The sequence below is a fragment of the Drosophila miranda genome, assembly GCF_003369915.1.
Source record: "Drosophila miranda strain MSH22 chromosome Y unlocalized genomic scaffold, D.miranda_PacBio2.1 Contig_Y2_pilon, whole genome shotgun sequence".
NCBI classification, from domain to species: Eukaryota; Metazoa; Arthropoda; class Insecta; order Diptera; family Drosophilidae; genus Drosophila; species Drosophila miranda.
Genome location: NW_022881614.1, coordinates 30,142,480 through 30,159,824, shown reverse-complemented (window position 1 = coordinate 30,159,824; position 17,345 = coordinate 30,142,480). Strand labels below are relative to the sequence as shown.

Here is a 17,345-nt window from a genome sequence, read left to right as displayed (position 1 = left end):
CAGAATACTTCCTTAATATGGAATGAAACCGCAACCAATGCTTATGAAGAATTGAAACGAAGATTAACATCAGCTCCAATCCTCAGAACTCCTGATTTTTCTAAGAAATTCATCTTATTGTGTGATGCTAGTTCTTTTGGTCTCGGGTGCGTCCTAGCTCAAGAGAATGAAGAAGGCTTCGAAATGCCAATTGGATACATGTCGGTTAAGTTATCCAAAGCTCAACGGAATTATTCCGTTACAGAACTAGAATGTCTAGCAGTTATTAAGGGAATTAAGAAATTTCGAGCTTACATAGAAGGCCAGGAATTCTTAGTAATAACCGACCATGCAGCATTGCAGTGGTTGATGCGACAAAAGGATTTGTCTGGAAGGCTCGCGCGATGGGCTATACAGTTACAGGGTTTTGATTTTCGCATTGAACACCGGAAGGGTTCACAAAATGTTATTGCTGACACTCTGTCAAGGCAAAATGAATCGTCAGTAGATGAGTTTATAGATCTAGGGCCGATCATCGATTTAGAGTCCGAGCATTTCACTTCGTTGGAATATCTTGATTTAATTGAACGCATTCAGAACCAAGAGAAACTTCCAGATTTAAAAATAACAGATGGCTATGTATACAAACGCACCGAAGCTTCGATTGGAGATTCTGAATCTGACCACCAGTCGTGGAAATTATGGGTACCCTCTGGCCTAGTCAGTAGTGTTATCAAACAAGCCCATGATTCTGTTAGCGCATCACATGGCGGGATGGGTAAAACCGTTGAAAAACTTAAGAGATACCTGTTCTGGCCCAAGATGTTGGTTCAAATCCGAGAGTATGTGAATAATTGTGTCATTTGTAAACAGACCAAAAGTCCCAATATAGTATTACGACCACCATTGGGAAAGCCAATGCAATCAGAGAGACCGTTTCAACGACTCTACATGGATCTGTTAGGTCCATACCCTCGTTCAAAGGCAGGGAATATCGGATTATTAATAATCGTGGATCATTGTACAAAATTCCATTTCCTCTGTCCATTGAAACGATTCACTTCCGGAAAGATTTGCGAGTACTTAGAAAATTCCATTTTTATACCCGATACTCAAAACGAGTATTGGGGTATATTAGATTTGTGGTAAAAGTGGATGTGTGTAACGTCCAGAAGGAATCGTTTCCGACCCCATAAAGTATATATATTCTTGATCAGCATCAATAGCCGAGTCGATTGAGCCATGTCTGTCTGTCCGTCTGTTCGTCCGTCCGTCCGTCCGTCCGTTCGTCCGTCCGTCCGTCTGTCCGTCCCCTTCAGCGCCTAGTGCTCAAAGACTATAAGAGCTAGAGCAACGATGTTTTGGATCCAGACTTCTGTGATATGTCACTGCTACAAAAATATTTCAAAACTTCGCCCCGCCCACTTCCGCCCCCACAAAGGACGAAAATCTGTGGCATTCACAATTTTAAAGATATGAGAAAACCAAAAACGTAGAATTGTAGAGAATGACCATATCTTTAAGACTGCGGAATCTGAATTGGATCGTATTATTATTATAGCCAGCATCAAGAAAACAATTTCATATTTTCTCGCCCTGTCTCTCTCTAACACACACGTAGCATAGGCGGCTTTGCTTAGAGTAAAACATTAGCGCCTAGATCTCAGAGACTATAAAAGCTAGAGCAACCAAATTTGGTATCCACACTCCTAATATATCGGACCGAGACGAGTTTGTTTCAAAATTTCGCCACACCCCCTTCCGCCCCCGAAAAGGACGAAAATCTGGGGATATTCAAAAATCTCAGAGACTATTAAGGCTAGAGTAACCAAATTTGGTATCCGCACTCCTGTTCGATCTTACTATAAAACGTGTACCTTAAAATTTCGCCCCACCCCTTTCCGCCCACACAAAGGACGAAAATCTGTTGCATCCACAATATTGCAGATTCGAGAAAACTAAAAACGCAGAATCATAGATAATGACCATATCTATCATATTGCTGAATCTGGATCAGATCGGATCATTTTTGTAGCCAAAAGCAAGAAATCAACTTTCTGTGGCTACGCAGCGCCCGACGTCACGCTAAGACTGATTTTCTGTCTCTCTCGCACGCACTCTTTGTCGTGTCGTTTAATATTAGCGGCGTCTGCCGGAGGAGAGCCATACTGACTTAGTATCGGGTATAACCGTAGAGTTGCGGTGTCCGCAGCAACTCACAACGTTCCACCTCCTTCAATATATGTATGTGGGATTTTGTAGGAAGCCACAGAGAGCAACAGAGTCTATAGGGATAACAGAGCGAGTAACAGAGAGAGAGACTAGAAGCGGCCGTCGAACAAAGAGAGGAGAGAACACAGCCTCAACGATCAGTAATGCCGCCAATTGTCATATTTGTGCAACGAAAATGGCTCGCCATGCAACGGATCTGGCCGCAGTTCGTGTAGATCTGCCACAAATTGTTGCAATTACATTTGGGCAGCATATACAGCGGGTCTTCACAATTAAAAGTTACGTGCAGCGCCGTTGGTAATGCCGTTCAGGAGGGCTATAAAGATGTGGTTTCCTGATAGCTAGCGAAGAGTCTGGGAGTCCTGGGAGAACAATTGTGGGCAAAAAACATCAAAGGATTCGTGGATTTCGTGTTCCGTTCCGATACTAAAATATCGGTAACAGGAATTTTGACAAGCCATGGATAGCTTCACCAGCCATAAGAACTTTGGTAAATATCCAAGATATGATGATGATTCGGAATTTCATTTGACTCTGATTTACTGTCGCTGGGTATCTTTTCCTATAATCTGGAATTATACAGTACTATATGGCTTACTTTTATATTATATTCTGCATTCCATATTTTTTTTTTTTAATATTATATATATTATATTTCTCATCTCCTTTTGTTGATTTTAATCGATGAATTTTGTAGTGGCCAGTGAAGCAAACCCAGATTAAATTCCCTAATAATTTCCCAGATATAAAGCATATTCAAATCACGCGCCAACTTGATTAGTTCGAACACCAAGGCTTTAAAAACAGCTACTTCGAATATGGAGCTTTAATTGCTCGAATGTTCTTTTTCGTCTCTCAAGACCGAATTCCATGGAAGGGTCCCGTTAAAGCTCGTCTATGCCGCTTAAGCCGACAGCGACGGTGAACACGCGGATCAATTCCATTTTTCTCCCAAAACACTTCGGTTGTGCCTGTGCCAATAGTGCCAAACTCTAGTGGAAGTTCACGTGTCCCTGTATTACATAATACATACCAAATAACATAACTGCAAGTCGGCGGAGAATCGACTAAAAAGCAAGATCAAGCTATATTGTGTGGTGAAAGTGCAAAGTGCTACGTAGAGAAAAAGAAGGTGATTATAGAGGAAAGCAGGTTTGGTACATTCACTGAATGGCGAATCTATTACAGAATCTCTTGGTCACTGGAGGTCTGCCGTGCTTTGGCGCTCTCACGCCTAACCCCCCACGCAACCTCCAGTGTCTTATTTTTGGCCGCTTCGAATTACCAGCGTTTCCGTTGTACGGACGATCTGTATCGACTTTTGAAAGCCCTCTAATCGTATCTTGCGAGATGCAACTCAACATCCTTGATGCGGAATCGACAACGCCTAGGAATTAAAGTGGAAATTTATGTCAGCTAAAATTGTGCAGAAGATGTGAATACAAGATCAGGAATCGGAATCTAGGGTGGCCTGTGTCGTGGACAACATGTGATCATCAATTCTTGAGTACGAACATACCCGCGAAATGGCAGGGTATAGCAGCGGTGCAGCGTAATGAAAGGGAGAGCGTGATAGCTCACACGCCAAGAGCGAGCTTTTGTTCGAAGAGAATTCGGACATATGCGTGCGTATGCACACACATATAAAAGTGCATTAATTTGATCATCGACATTCTCTTTGCTCTGTCTTGTTCTTTTCTTTTGCTGGCATTCTTGTGTTTGCACTGCAATTAAATTTGACTTTAAATGTAAAATCATATAAACATATACAGTTATATTAAGGAATATCTTTCCTATAAAATTCATTTCTTTATCATATGTCTTAAGTCCTTTCCTAATCAACTCAATGTTAAGCCTTGATTCACTCTGGCAATGTCGGCCAAAATATCATTCTTTAATTCTTTACTATTTTTATATAATTAATATTGTTCCACAGCTACCGAAGCAGTTCATTGGGCCCAACGAGCTCGTCAAGGAAAGTGTTTGAATTTGGTAATGATCATTAATTTCGTATTGAATGGAAATGTTGACCTTCGTGAGTAAAAAGGCTCAGTTTTGATATGAATTGTATTTTATATTCTTAAGTTAATGAACCTTTTGTTATATATGAATCTTTTGAATCTTGATTAATAGAACTATTTTGAATTAACATGAATTTGGAATAAATAACAACCATTCTGTCTAAGTACATAATGCCAATGATGCATCGAGTGTAATAATGCAGCGGTAGTTACGTTAGGGGCCATGCCAACATCGTTCCACGCATTGCCGAAGGTAGGGAGGGTATAGAGGTAGGATCTCCTACACCTAGGATCACTAAATTAAATACGCGACTACCGGATTCCTTCTTGCCATCTATGCCGACCGGGGATTGATTACATTTGTTTTTTTTTGTTTTGATCAAAGTAGATTCTGTGTAAGTGCACTTAAATTTTTATAATATGGCGAGAACAAGGAAGTATAGGGATAGGAAAGACCCCGACCCCATCCAGCGAGCTGAGCCCAGAGCGCAGTATAGTGCACTAACCCCGATTCCCTTTCCTGCTGAGGCTGCATTGCCAACAAGATTTAACCAGCCCATAGCCGTAACATTATAATTTCTTCTGGGGTGATAGTTGTTTGTTCTTAAGCAATCAATATTTGTCGACTTCAATTATAATTTGGATATACTATCATATTTTAGCTCGTTATTATAATACCATCGTATTATAACTACAAAGATATAAGATCTAACTTTGCTATCGATCTATTTACAACCAATTGACGTTTCGGTTACATTTCAACCATCCTGTAATGCATCGCACAGTCTACGCCTATTTGCAAGAACCACTCCCTGGACAGCTAGTCAGTAAGTCAGTCATCCAACACTCGACGACTCAATGCGTTTTTATTGGCAATTTTCATCCACGTCGTTCTCGTTGAGTCACAGTCACACGTAGATATGATTTGAAAGAAATCATACATTAAATCGTTTGACTGGACGGCACGTTGAATTGCGGCCGATAAGGTGTTCCATGGAATCCTCTTCGCCACTGCGACAGCGACTGGGGCCAGAACAAGAGCAAGAGCAAGACCGAGACCCATCCCTAAGCCGCAATTAGTCAAACGAATTTGTAGCGCCCGGCTGAGGAATTAATCAGAAGTGGGACCCATAGTCATCGCAGTCGTCGACGCACTTAAAATGCAAAGTGCGTGCGCTAAATTACGGCGAATTCTGAGCCACAAAAGCCTAGACATTTTTCAGCATGTAAAGAGGCCTGCTCTCCTTTACGGCCGCCAGTTCTTCAGTTCAAGCCAGACCCAGTCGCCAGAGTCGGCTGTGTCGTTGTCCAAGTAAAAGTTCCAGAGCTGATGATTATTCGCTTTGGCATCGTGCTCGTTGGCGCGTCTACATTTGAATACATATTGCATTTTGCCTGCTTTATAGACCCGCCAATCTCCAGCGGCTCATTCCCTCGTTGCGGCTTGCAGTAAAAATGATAAAAAACACAGCGTGTCATTTTGACATTTGTCTGTTTTATGCGCCCACGTCTGCAACCACGTTGCCGCATTGCCACGGACCGAAGACGAAGACGGGCGACAGCCCTAGCTAGAGACTCCCACGATTGAGCCTCAGCCTCATCCTCAAGCTCCAGCTACAGCCCATGCTCGGGCTGTGTTGCTGCTGCTCCTTGGTAATCGCAAATGGATATGCGGCTTAGATAATGATCGGCCAAGCAGAGCCCCGTCTCGGGTCTTGGCGGTTGGCTTCTTTTGAACCTAAGTAAGCCCTGTTGCCATTGGCAAAATGTTGCTTCTTGTGCCATTTTGAGGCTCTGTGTTTCCCTTTTCAACTCTGCTTAAGTGTCAGATTAGTTAGCTTTCCTTTGGCTAATCCTCAAAGCTATGGCCATGAGCACGAGTTGGCTGCCATAACCATTTGCTCAAAATTAAAATCTGTAATTATCATCTGTGGAACCGGACACTTTCCCTCTCTTGAACATTGTTGCCTCATAATCTTGGCTAATTGATGTGCCACGAGCAGCAATGAAAGTCCGCGGGACCCGATTTGATATTGCTTTTGTGATTCTGCCTGATAGAGAAAGGGGAGAACGTTCTTTGAATCACTGTATATGTTAACTTCGGTTTCGAACTAGTCTTCCTGTGTTTGATGCTCAAACGATTTATTTGGATGGCATTCTTCATAGTGGTGTCTGTCTGCCCGCCCGATGGCACGTATCTAAAAATTGTTTTGGCTGTGGAGGAGGATCAGGAGCAGAGGCCCAATGAATAATTACCAGCGCACAACATTGAAGCGCGGCATTTGTAATTCATTAAACAACAGCGAACATCTACAGGAGGCGGCATCGTCGAGAGCTGCAAAAATGTCTGCAAAAATTATCACTAAGACGCGCCGCCGCTGATTAAGTATGCGACGCCGGCAGTGGCAGTGGCAGTGGCAGCGGCAGCGGCACTGGTAGTGGTAGAGGTAGAGGCAGTCGTCGGGTCTGGTCTTAAGTTGTGGAAGGGATCCGGGGGGAAGACAGCTCCTCGAATTCTGACAGTTTTCGTACGGCTGACATGACAAGCTGCCAAGCGCTGAAGACGCTAAAAACTCGCCCCAACTCAGGTCCGAGTCTATGTCAGAGTCCAGAGTCCGAATCTGATTGAGTGAGCCGCCGGCTCCACTATGCTGCAACTGCAGCAGCAACAGCAACAGCAGCTTCAAGCTGAGTGACGATGGAACATCGAAGGATGAGAGCTGCTCCATGTAGCCAAGTGCCGACAGGACGACTGGCGAGTGGCGACTCTGGTCTGCTGACATTTGAGTGGGAATCAGTGGACAGGGCCTGTTGCAGACACCGAGTGTTGCATATAAATGAGGCGTGCCCAATGTTGACAATGAATATTAACCTTGAGAAGTGCATTTTCAGCCGGTTTTTTCGCTCTTGTCAAGGTCAGGCAATCCAAAAAAAGTTCCAAGGGAAGATGTAGATGGTGTGATGAGATGGTCCCCGATAATTGGTATGGATATCAGCGGGAAGTGACCTAATGACGAATCCGTAATTTCATTGGCTTTTCAACCTATCGAATATGTCTTGAATGTCTTTAATAAAATTGGGTTTTTTGGAGGGTTTTCTCTAAGAGTCTACTGGTACTGTTCATCGAACAATTCTATGGGTTGTCTATAGGCAAACATTGATCAATTTGTTTGGGTTTCTGAGGTTGATTTGGTTAAAAAGTGTATGTCCAGGACAGTTCTTGCTGGTTCTAGAAGTATAGATCCCATATATGGCCCGTCTGCACGTGTTATCGATGGACTCACATGCAAAGTTCCCATTTAGCTGCCGTTACCTTTTGGCCAAAAGTGGAATTGGAGGCTGTTTTTTGTTGCACCACGACATTAAACAACGCCAGTCAGTCGCAGAGGAGATCGCATTAACAGTCGCCAGTTAGCATGGAGTGCCGAATGCCATGGAGAACCGAATTCGGGCTGCTAACCTAGTTTTAATAATCACGAAATGGAAGTTATTTTAGGGTAATTACCTTTTGCATTTTGCCAGATTTTTCAATTTTTTTCTCCTGTTGTTTTTGTTGTAGTTTTTGTCTTTGGTGAACAGCAAACACGAAAGGCTTGGAGGTGTCTCTGGCTCTGTCTCTGCCTCTACCTCTGTCTCTGGTTCTGCCTCTGATTGTGTCTATAACGAGGCACTTGGAATGGGATTGGGGAATGAGACTGGGACTGGGCTTTGGAGCGCACTTAGCTCTAACTGACATATCAAATGGCACAAATCTCTAATTCAAATTAAATTTATTAATTTTTGAGAGCAGGTAATGGTGTGAGTTAGTCGGTATTTGGTTAGGTTTTCACTTTGCGGCCAAACTTTTCGCCATCCTCGAGGGTCTCCGGCAGTGGCATTCCCCGCGTCTCCGGCAAGAAGATCGTCCCCAGCACGGCCAGTATGGAGGCGATTCCAAAAATGAGGGGCGTGATCCAAGCCCCATACCAAGACAACTCGTTGATCAGGGGGGCAACGAGGCCTCCAATGCGGCCCACCATTGAGCAGAGCCCCATGCCGTTTGACCGCACCACGGTGGGGAATAGCTCGGCCCCGTATAGGTAAACGTTCGGGAAGGTAATGGATGCCCCGAAGAGACCCACAGTGGCGCATATCACCTGGTATAACTGTTTGGACTTGTATAGGAAGACCAGCAGCAGCAGGCCGATGGCACTCAGTCCATTGGAGAGCATCAGGGTCAGCTTGCGTCCCAGGTACTTGGTCAGAACCACGCAAAGCAGCGTCCCGGGAATGCCCAGGAGGGCGGCGATCAATACGTTGAGAAAGATGTCGCCGCCCAGCTTGGCTATGTACTGGGCAACGCCGTAGTAGACCATGCACACCACCAGCCAGTTGTTGGCCATGAGGATGGTTTTCAGCCGTAGGTACGGGGTCCTGAAGAGGTCCAGCACGTTACCTTTCTTCGTTGGCTGCTTGCTGGCCATTGCCTGGTAAGCAGCCTCTATTTCTGGCTTGATAGTCTCTGTCGGGGCTCGGTTGTGCCTGGCAATCCGCTCCAGAACCTTGACACTCTTGTCGACGCGACCTGTGGTCAAGAGCCAGCGCGGCGACTCTGGCACGAGACAGATGTAGATAACAAAGATCGCCGAGAATATTGTCACACTGAACTGCAACCAGCGCCAGGTCCGGATATAGTAGGCGAACAGCGCCAGCGAGGCGTGGCCTATGTTGAATGGGATCTGATAGAGGATGCCGATCAGTTCCCGTTTCTTCGGTCCGATGATCTCCATTATCAGCACAAAGCTAAAAAAAACAGTACGTTCAGTGGACAAATGCCCAACGGAAAGGAGAAAGTACCCACCTGACGGTCATGGTGCCGCCGGTGGCGACGGCAACGAGAAACCGGAACACGCAGTAGAACCAGAAGTACGGCGAAACGCAGACAATCAATCCCGTGACCAGCTGCATGAAACAGCAGAGCAAGAACGCCGGCCGCCTGCCCCATCTGTGTACGAGATATATATTATCGATCGCCGATACCCTGTTGCTGATGCTCACCCATCCGCTAACATCCCAAAGGCCATGCCGCCGACCATGATCCCCGTCATCACGATGGACTGCGACAGGCTGGCCAGCGAGTGCCTGTGACATGTCAGATTCCACTCTGTGATGATGGTCGTTTGGAAGATGCTCGTGTCGAACTCCATCTTTTTGCAGTCTTTGCTGCAGGCATCCGTGACATTCTCTGTGAGGCACTTTTGGGGCGTGTGCGCGGCGAGAAATATGTGGACGAGGGTGTGCCACCCGCTGCCGAACTTGCAGAGCACGATGATTAAGAAAAAGAAGAGCTGATAGCGCCGGAAGTCACCGATTTGGGAGATGATCGGATCCTTAACCTTCTCCACCGGACGCGGCTCATATTTTGGCTTTGGCTTTGGCTGAGCCTGCGGTGGTGGATGCGGCGACGGCAGTGGCGTCTGCTTGTCTCTTTGCGCCATCGTGGAGGTAGTGTCTCTTGTGGTTTTCTAAAGAAAAATCTTGTGATTTTGGTAATACTATACAGAATTATCTAGTATTCGTTTCTGACAGTATAGGCCAACTTACGTAGGAAACTAAATCGAACTGGGGGTGGGGTGTGTTTTGTGGGGGCAGACTTTCTCAAATATTTGCTGGCTCTAGCACAAATTGAACATATCAAGCGATGCTGGACGTGGACGTGGTTGTATCGTGTATCGGCCCGGCTCACCGCAGACTGGCGTGAAAATATGGAGCCCCAATAGATGGCGATTTCATTTGCGGGCCCGGCGAACCGGTTTCCGAGAGCGCGAGGCATGGAGACCCACTCGACCGCCGCATGGACAGAGCTGCAGAGCTTCGGAGCACCAGAGAAGCAGATCACTGGGGCACCACTGAGAAGCAGCAGCCTCCAACGTGACAAGTGGAAGGAACAGCGGAGCAGCCAAGTGTCTGCCAAATGGCATTTAGAAATAGGAGTAATCTCTGCCTCGTCTCCAGCTCCATCTCCACTGCAATTGTCAGCAAAAGGCCAAGAGGCTGGGGCCAAACTTTTACTCTTTAAGTAGGTAAATGAAGTCTGTTGCTTCATTAATTGGGGGAAGGTGCGCCCCGGGACCAGACCAGGCCAGGCCAGGCCAGATACTCGGATCTAGCTGGCAGATTAAGGCATTGTCTGCTGGCAGATAGCGGCACCGAAACCCCGAGTCCCAGTTAACCATTAAGATGGCTGGCAAAAACCCTCTAGCTGAACCCTCCACGAGGGTGCCGGCTGGGCAATGGACAATGCATTATCCCGGGCGAGGATAATGCACTGTCGCTTGCCTTGCCCGGGGTAATGCAGTGTCTAGCTAAGGCTATGGTCCATCGTCTTCCCGATCTAAAGTCGGGGGAACTGAACCAAGGCCATGGCTAGACGTGCCTGGCGGCCAGGCATAAAACGCTAGGGGGTGGTCCCCCGGAAAAACATTAACCGGTATGGACCTTCGGGCCAAATATGGAGGTAGATAAGGACGTCAACCCAAACGTCGGTGGAAAGCGTGACTGCTACCACCGGCGGGCACGGGGAGGAGCAATCCTCTCTACGTGTCGCCAGCGGTCACACCTCGGGCATGGCGGGAGCAGGTCATGTCAGTCGTAATACTACTGCCACAAAAACGACGCGTTGCAGGGTGAGCCGCGCGGGTGCCGTTGTCGATGCAGACTCGGACCTGGAGAGCGTGCTATCCCTTAGCAAGACCGAAGAGGAAAGCCTTCTCCGCTCGCCGGAACCAGGTACCAGCTCCCTGCGTAGGGAAGGGCCGAAGCGTTCCAGGGAGGGGATGAAGGCAAAAGCTCAGTATAAGGCGGCCCTCAAGTTACTGAGCCGGCTCCAGGGCAAGGCGGATATCTCCCAAGAGGAGAAGTCCAAGCTAGCCTGGGCTGAGCAACGGGTACAGGAGGGCCGCGAATACTACGCGCAGCTGCCGCAGATGAAGGCAACAAACGGTGGATTCGCCAACAAGGTGGAGGAGATGTTGGCCACCAAGAGGCAACGCTCGATCGAGAGTGCTGCCAAAGACACTCCGGCGAGCAAGCGGCAACGCGGGCCCAAGGTGGCCACCCCCCAGCCGAAGACGAGGAAGCCGAGGCAGAAGGCCATGAGCGAGGTGTCCAAGAGACATCTCATTGTGGCCTTGATCGATCGCAGCGATGAGTACGGGAAGATGACGGCGGCGCAGTGGAAGTTAGTCCACGCGCAGCTCGGCGAGGCACTGTTCTCGCGAATGGAGGAGGACCCTAGCGCTCCCATGCCCACGTTCGATGGAGCGGGATGGCTGAACGGGGTCAAAATCCTCAAGTGCAACGACGACCCAACGCGGCAGTGGCTGGTGCAGAAGGTGCCCCTACTGGAAGCTCTGTGGGAGGGGGCCAAGCTGGAGGTGGTAGATAGGGAGCTGATCCCGTCCATACCAAAGGCGATGGTGCTCTTCCCCATTGCTGTCCAGGTGGAGCGAGCACTGAAGCTGCTGCAGAGGCAAAATCCGGACGAGCCAACGGCTGATTGGAAGGTTCTGCATGCCGGTAGCCCACTACCCAACGAGGGGGGCCAGCACGTGATCCTCCAGATCAGCAAGGTGGCGGAGGACATCCTGTATCCCAAGTTCGGGAAGATGGCGTGGGGCGTAGGTAGCGTATACCTACGGCTGAAAAAGCGCCACCCCGAGGATAAAGATGCGCACACCCTCCAGGCATGCGAGGTCGAGAAGGACCTAGGTCTGGAGACCATAGTGGGGGCCGCCCAGGGTCTTGCGCTGGACGACTCGGAGGAGGAGGAAGACGGTGACGGTGACCTGACAATCATAGTCAACCCGTCGTGCGAGGTTGAGTAAGCCACCCATGACACTAAGGGTGCTGCAACTCAATCTCCATAAAAGCAAGGTAGCGTCGGCGGAGCTCCTCATTGCCATGGAGCAAAGGCCCGCCGACATAGCTTTAGTCCAGGAGCCGTGGATTGCGTCAGGCAACTCTGTGGCCGGACTAAAGTCCTCAAATTACAGCCTTCTCTACTCAACATCGGTAAGCAGGAACAGAACCGCCGTACTCGTACGGAAGGGAATCCATTCTCATCTTATGTGTCATAACAGCACGGATGACCTGACGGTGGTGATGCTGGTGAGCGAGGAAAAGCGCCTAATGGCAGCTTCCTGCTACATGGCACACGACAGGCCGGCCCCGCCGGAAGAACTTAGGAGTCTGATGACAGAAGCCGGCTCCAAAAATCTCCAACTCCTCATCGGTGCAGACGCCATCGCCCATCACAATGTGTGGGGAAGCCCTGACACCAACGATAGAGGTGAGTCACTCCTAGACTTTATCTTATCCACTAATTTAGATGTAGCAAACGTGGGGGGAGGAACACACCTTCGTGGGTCCCACCTCGTCAAACGTGCTAGACCTAACTCTTGTCACGGGAAAGAGTACCTTGGTATCTGACTGGAGAGTCTTCGAAAGACCATCCTTCTCAGACCATAAGTACATTCAGTTCAACTGCGAATTCAAACACTCTTCGAAGATAACAGTCTATAGAAACCCCCGAAACACAAACTGGGTAAAGTTTAAAAAGACTGTTACTTCGAAGCTCGCGAATCCGGGCTCAGTGAAATCCGCGGAGGATATAGAGAAGTCCCTAAAGACCCTATCCAACGAGTTACTGAACGCCTACCATGCATCGTGCAAACCCTCGAGAACGAAGAGGAGGTCCACTCTGGTGGAACCGAGATCTCTCTCTCCAAAGGAACAACCTCAAGGAATTCTTCAAGATCGCCAAACAAGCGAACGAAGAGATCGTCAATGAGGAATATAAAATCCTACTTAGGAGCTACAAGAAGGAAATACGTAAGGCACAAAGGAACTCGTGGAGAAACTTCTGCTCCAACATTGAGAAAGTGCCCGAAACCGCTAGGCTCCGGAAGTTGCTCTCAAAGCAGCCCACAGTACAGAGCCAACTAAAACTAGACAACGGACAGTGGACAGAGGGCAGTAAAGAAGCCCTAACAGCCCTAATGGAGGCGCACTTCCCTGGATGCACCGAGGTCACTGACGCCAAGGAGCATCAGGACCTAGCAACTGAGGAACAGCTCCCCCCAATAGGTCTGTTAACCACTAAAAGAATCCACTGGGCCATAGACTCCTTCGCGGCCATAAAAGCACCAGGACTGGGCGGGATATTCCCAGCCATGATGCAGTTGACCAAAGAGGTTATTACCCCATGGCTCTTCGCAATATACTCAGCATGCCTAAGTACAGGCTATATCCCCATCCAATGGAGAACCTCGAGGGTTGTCTTCCTCCCTAAGGCAGGAAAGTGCAGCCACGTGAGTCCCAAGGATTACAGACCGATAAGCCTTACCTCCTTTCTACTAAAAACACTAGAAAAGCTGTTGGATTTATACATCAGGAATGAGGTAGGGGTACTGATGTCAATAAACCAACACGCCTACACCAATGGGAAATCAGTGGAGACGGCACTACACTCGCTAGTAGCCACCATCGAGAGCGCCCTTCACAACAAAAAGTATGCTTTGGGAGCATTTGTGGACATCTCAGGAGCATTCAACAACGTGGCAACAACCGCAATAACAAGTCGCCTAGAAGCGAAAAACATACACCCTGCAATCAACGTCTGGATCAAAAACCTCCTAAGTTGTAGACGGGTGCAATCGGAGTGGGGCACCGCTTCCATGGTAAAGGGGGCACACAGAGGCACACCTCAAGGTGGAGTCCTATCGCCACTACTGTGGAATTTGGTGGTCGACGACCTCATTAAGAGATTTGAAAGGAAGGCCCCAAAAATAACAGCCTATGCAGATGACATAAGCATACTTATTACGGGTGTATGTCCATCGACCCTCAGCTCCATAATGGAACGTACACTCAGGGAGATACGTGAGTGGGCGGAAGTATCAACGCGGACAAGACGGACCTCATCCTCATTACCAAGAGGTACAAGGTACCGATATGGACCCCCCCGAAAATTGACCAAACTAGGCTGACTCCAAAATCACAGGTGAAATAACTAGGCACAGTACTGGACAGCAAGCTGGCATGGAGGCCCAATGTAGTGGAAAGGGTGAAGAAGGCTACCATTGCGCTTTATGCATCCAAGAAGATGCTCAGCAGCACATGGGGCCTGTCACCTGCTCTAATGCATTGGATCTACATCTCGGTGGTGCGACCAACTCTGCTGTATGGAGCCCTAGTGTGGTGGCAGGCTATTTAAAAGAAGACATACCATAAGCTTATGGAAAAGACTCAGCGACAGGCTCTGCTCTGTATTACAGGGGCGCTGAGGTCAACCCCAACAAAAGCACTCGAAACTATACTCGGAATCGACCCCCTGGACATTCACGCTCGCATGATTGCGGGAAAGGCAGCACAACGCCTTATAGCATCAGGAAACCTATCCATACAAGGATACGGGCACAGTTCAAATGGCAGGGACATGACCAGATCAACTGATTACATGACCCCCCAAACTTGCCTTGACGTCAAAACAACCACATCTTTGGGACCTGAAGACTGGAAAATTGGAAGGGACCAAACTGAGCACCTCAATATATACACAGACGGCTCCAAGATGGAAGGAGGAGTAGGAGCGGGCCTATACTGTACAGACAGATAAGGCTGTCGTATAAGCTACCGGACCAATGCAGCATATTCCAGGCAGAAGTTTTTGCCATCGGGAAGGCAGCGGAGGTCGCTCTCCTAACAAAACGAGCACACGATGCGGTCAACCTATTCGTCGACAGCCAAGCGGCGATAAGATCCATGCAGTCGTCCTCGGTCAGTTCCAGAAGTGTCTTGGCGAGCAGGGAGGCATTAGACATCCTAAGCACGACAAAGACAGTGCGGATCTATTGGGTTCCCAGCCACCAGGGCATCGAAGGAAACGAAGCGGCGGACGTACTAGCTAAGGAAGGCGTTGGGCTAGAGAATAGGAGAACCGAGAACGTGCCTGTCTCCCTCAGAACGCTGCAAGGCGATCTAGAGAAGCAAGCTAGAGCACAGACTGATAACAGGTGGAGGAGTACCACCACCTGCAGAACCTCGAAGATAATGTGCAAGGAGCGCAACGAGAAACTTAGCCACTACCTACTGCACCTACCACGAAAGGACTGTAGATTGCTAGTGGGGATACTAACAGGTCACTCTCTGGCTGCTGCACATGCAGCAAAGCATCACCAACAGAGACAGTTGTAGGAAATGTGATGAACCTGGGGCTATCGAAACCCTGGAACATCTCATCTGCAACTGTCCGGCTCTCTCAAGGGCAAGGAGGAGATACCTGGGCGCCCCAGTGTTGGCATCACTGGAAGATGCCTCCAAAAGGACGCCACAGGAACTGCTGGCCTATGCTAAAAACACCTCGATTCTCGGGGACTTTTAAAACCACATAAACACTCCCGCGACGGTTCATACACCCCCCATCCGGATAACTAAGGGCCATATTGGCCTATGCGTGGCCCCGCTGAGGGCCGTCCGGGTTAACCTAACCTAACCTAACCATTAAGATGGCTTAATTAAGGAAACACTGCCAAAACAAAACTCCCAGTGAAAGTTGCCCAGAGAAGCACAGAGAAGAGAAAGAGAGCGTGTGAGTTGGAGAGAGAGTCAGAGACTGAGATTTGTCACCATGCACACATAACAAGTTCCCACGGCAACGGCAACCTGTCTGGCGGAGAGGCCTCTTTGCGCAATCATCAGTCGGGCTGGCTGGCTGGCTAAATGTCACAACAATTGCAGATAAATTATATATGCAAATTGGATTGCCTATCAATGGCCTAAGCCATACGGCAAACACACGCTCTCTGCATTATAATGCGATCGTCACATGATAGATCTGGCCATAAAGCACAGCCAAAAGTGCATGATCAGCAAACGGACGAGATGGCAAAGATTCAATTGATTCAATCCCTGGAGGTCACGCCAATTTTGTATACTTACTTGCACTCCGAGCTGTTGTGTAATTTTTCCAGAAAACTGTCCAGTCTGTCAGGTATAAAAAACATATACTTAAAATTGAAAGTTATGGCATAGCTCGAGCCTGGAATCCAGAATTGGTGCCAATATATATTATGGTATATATATATATATATATATATATGCTCCAATTCTTGAGGGGCTTGTCCGGGTCTTCCACACTTCAAATGTCTAGAATAATTTAATAGATTAATGAACTATGTCTTGGCAGCCTCAGTGCCACACAATCAATGAGAGGGGCCACTGACGAGTACTGGGTGGCATTCGTCTAAGTCTACTATTTAACACTCGTAACATGTACTTTAGTCTTCCCTGATAAGGCAGCCATTCGACAAGCAAACTGATAATCTCTAATCCCCGAGATAAGCTGTTCACAAACTCGTACATAGATAGGCTTGAATCTCTCATATTTTTCTTCTTTGCAGGCTCGAGGGCTTACGCCACATATTCCAGTGGGGTATTTACGGTCTAGCATGCTCCAATTAGCACACAAAAGGATTACAGGGAAATGCCAAAAATGTGCTGCTGCATAGCGCACAAAATGTTTTGGGACAGCTTTTACGGCTTTCTGACAGGATTGTGGGACAGCCCAGGAGTGGACGTGGGTCGAGTGGTCTTTTGATGACGGGGCCCGCCATTGAAAACCCACTTGGGAATGGGGCAAAACAAATCAAGCTGCGAGCATTTAATTTCAACTGCGCTTGGGTCGCTCCTCCACATGCTGCCCCATGCTGCACAATCACAATATTTTATAGGTTGGCCATAAAGAAATTCAGAAAGCGAACGGCAGCAGCAGCAAAAGCACCGGCAACAGCAGAAACTTGGCCAATTCATACGAAAATTGCCAACTCAGCGCTCACATATATCACTTTTATGCTCGGCCACGCCCCTTTCGACTCGTAGCAAATTGACAAATGCAGCGAAGGCCAAGAGCGGCAGCGTCTGTAAAATGTCTTTACCACTATTTAAGGTCTGTTATGAGGCGGGGACCGGGACCTCAGTCCGAAGAGGCGAAGAGGAGCTGCATCGAAATGAAAAAGCGCACCAAAAACTATGAGCAACGCTAAGCGAAATAAAAATGCTTGTAATATGTAGTTA

The 17,345-nt window shown here is 48.0% G+C and overlaps 1 protein-coding gene across 1 annotated transcript; it reads right to left on the bottom strand.

Annotated features, from left to right (window-relative positions):
• Positions 1 to 7,985: 7,985 nt before the first annotated feature.
• On the bottom strand, positions 7,986 to 16,304 carry LOC108160735 (organic cation transporter protein). The gene is made up of 4 exons (XM_033398318.1): positions 16,212 to 16,304; positions 9,270 to 9,736; positions 9,073 to 9,216; positions 7,986 to 9,014 (listed from the first exon to the last, which is right to left on the bottom strand). The coding sequence occupies exons 2-4, from the start codon at positions 9,707 to 9,709 to the stop codon at positions 8,051 to 8,053; spliced, it is 1,548 nt and encodes a 515-aa protein (XP_033254209.1). The 5' UTR covers positions 9,710 to 9,736; positions 16,212 to 16,304; the 3' UTR covers positions 7,986 to 8,050.
• Positions 16,305 to 17,345: the final 1,041 nt, after the last annotated feature.

Coding starts and splice junctions, on each gene's coding strand:
- LOC108160735 (XM_033398318.1), bottom strand. CDS start 9,709: ATGGCGCAAAGAGACAAGCAGACGCCACTGCCGTCGCCGCATCCACCA. Junction 9,217..9,269: donor TTTGGGATGTTAGCGGATGG/GTGAGCATCAGC, acceptor TCTCGTACACAG/ATGGGGCAGGCGGCCGGCGT. Junction 9,015..9,072: donor GGCGGCACCATGACCGTCAG/GTGGGTACTTTC, acceptor TGTTTTTTTTAG/CTTTGTGCTGATAATGGAGA.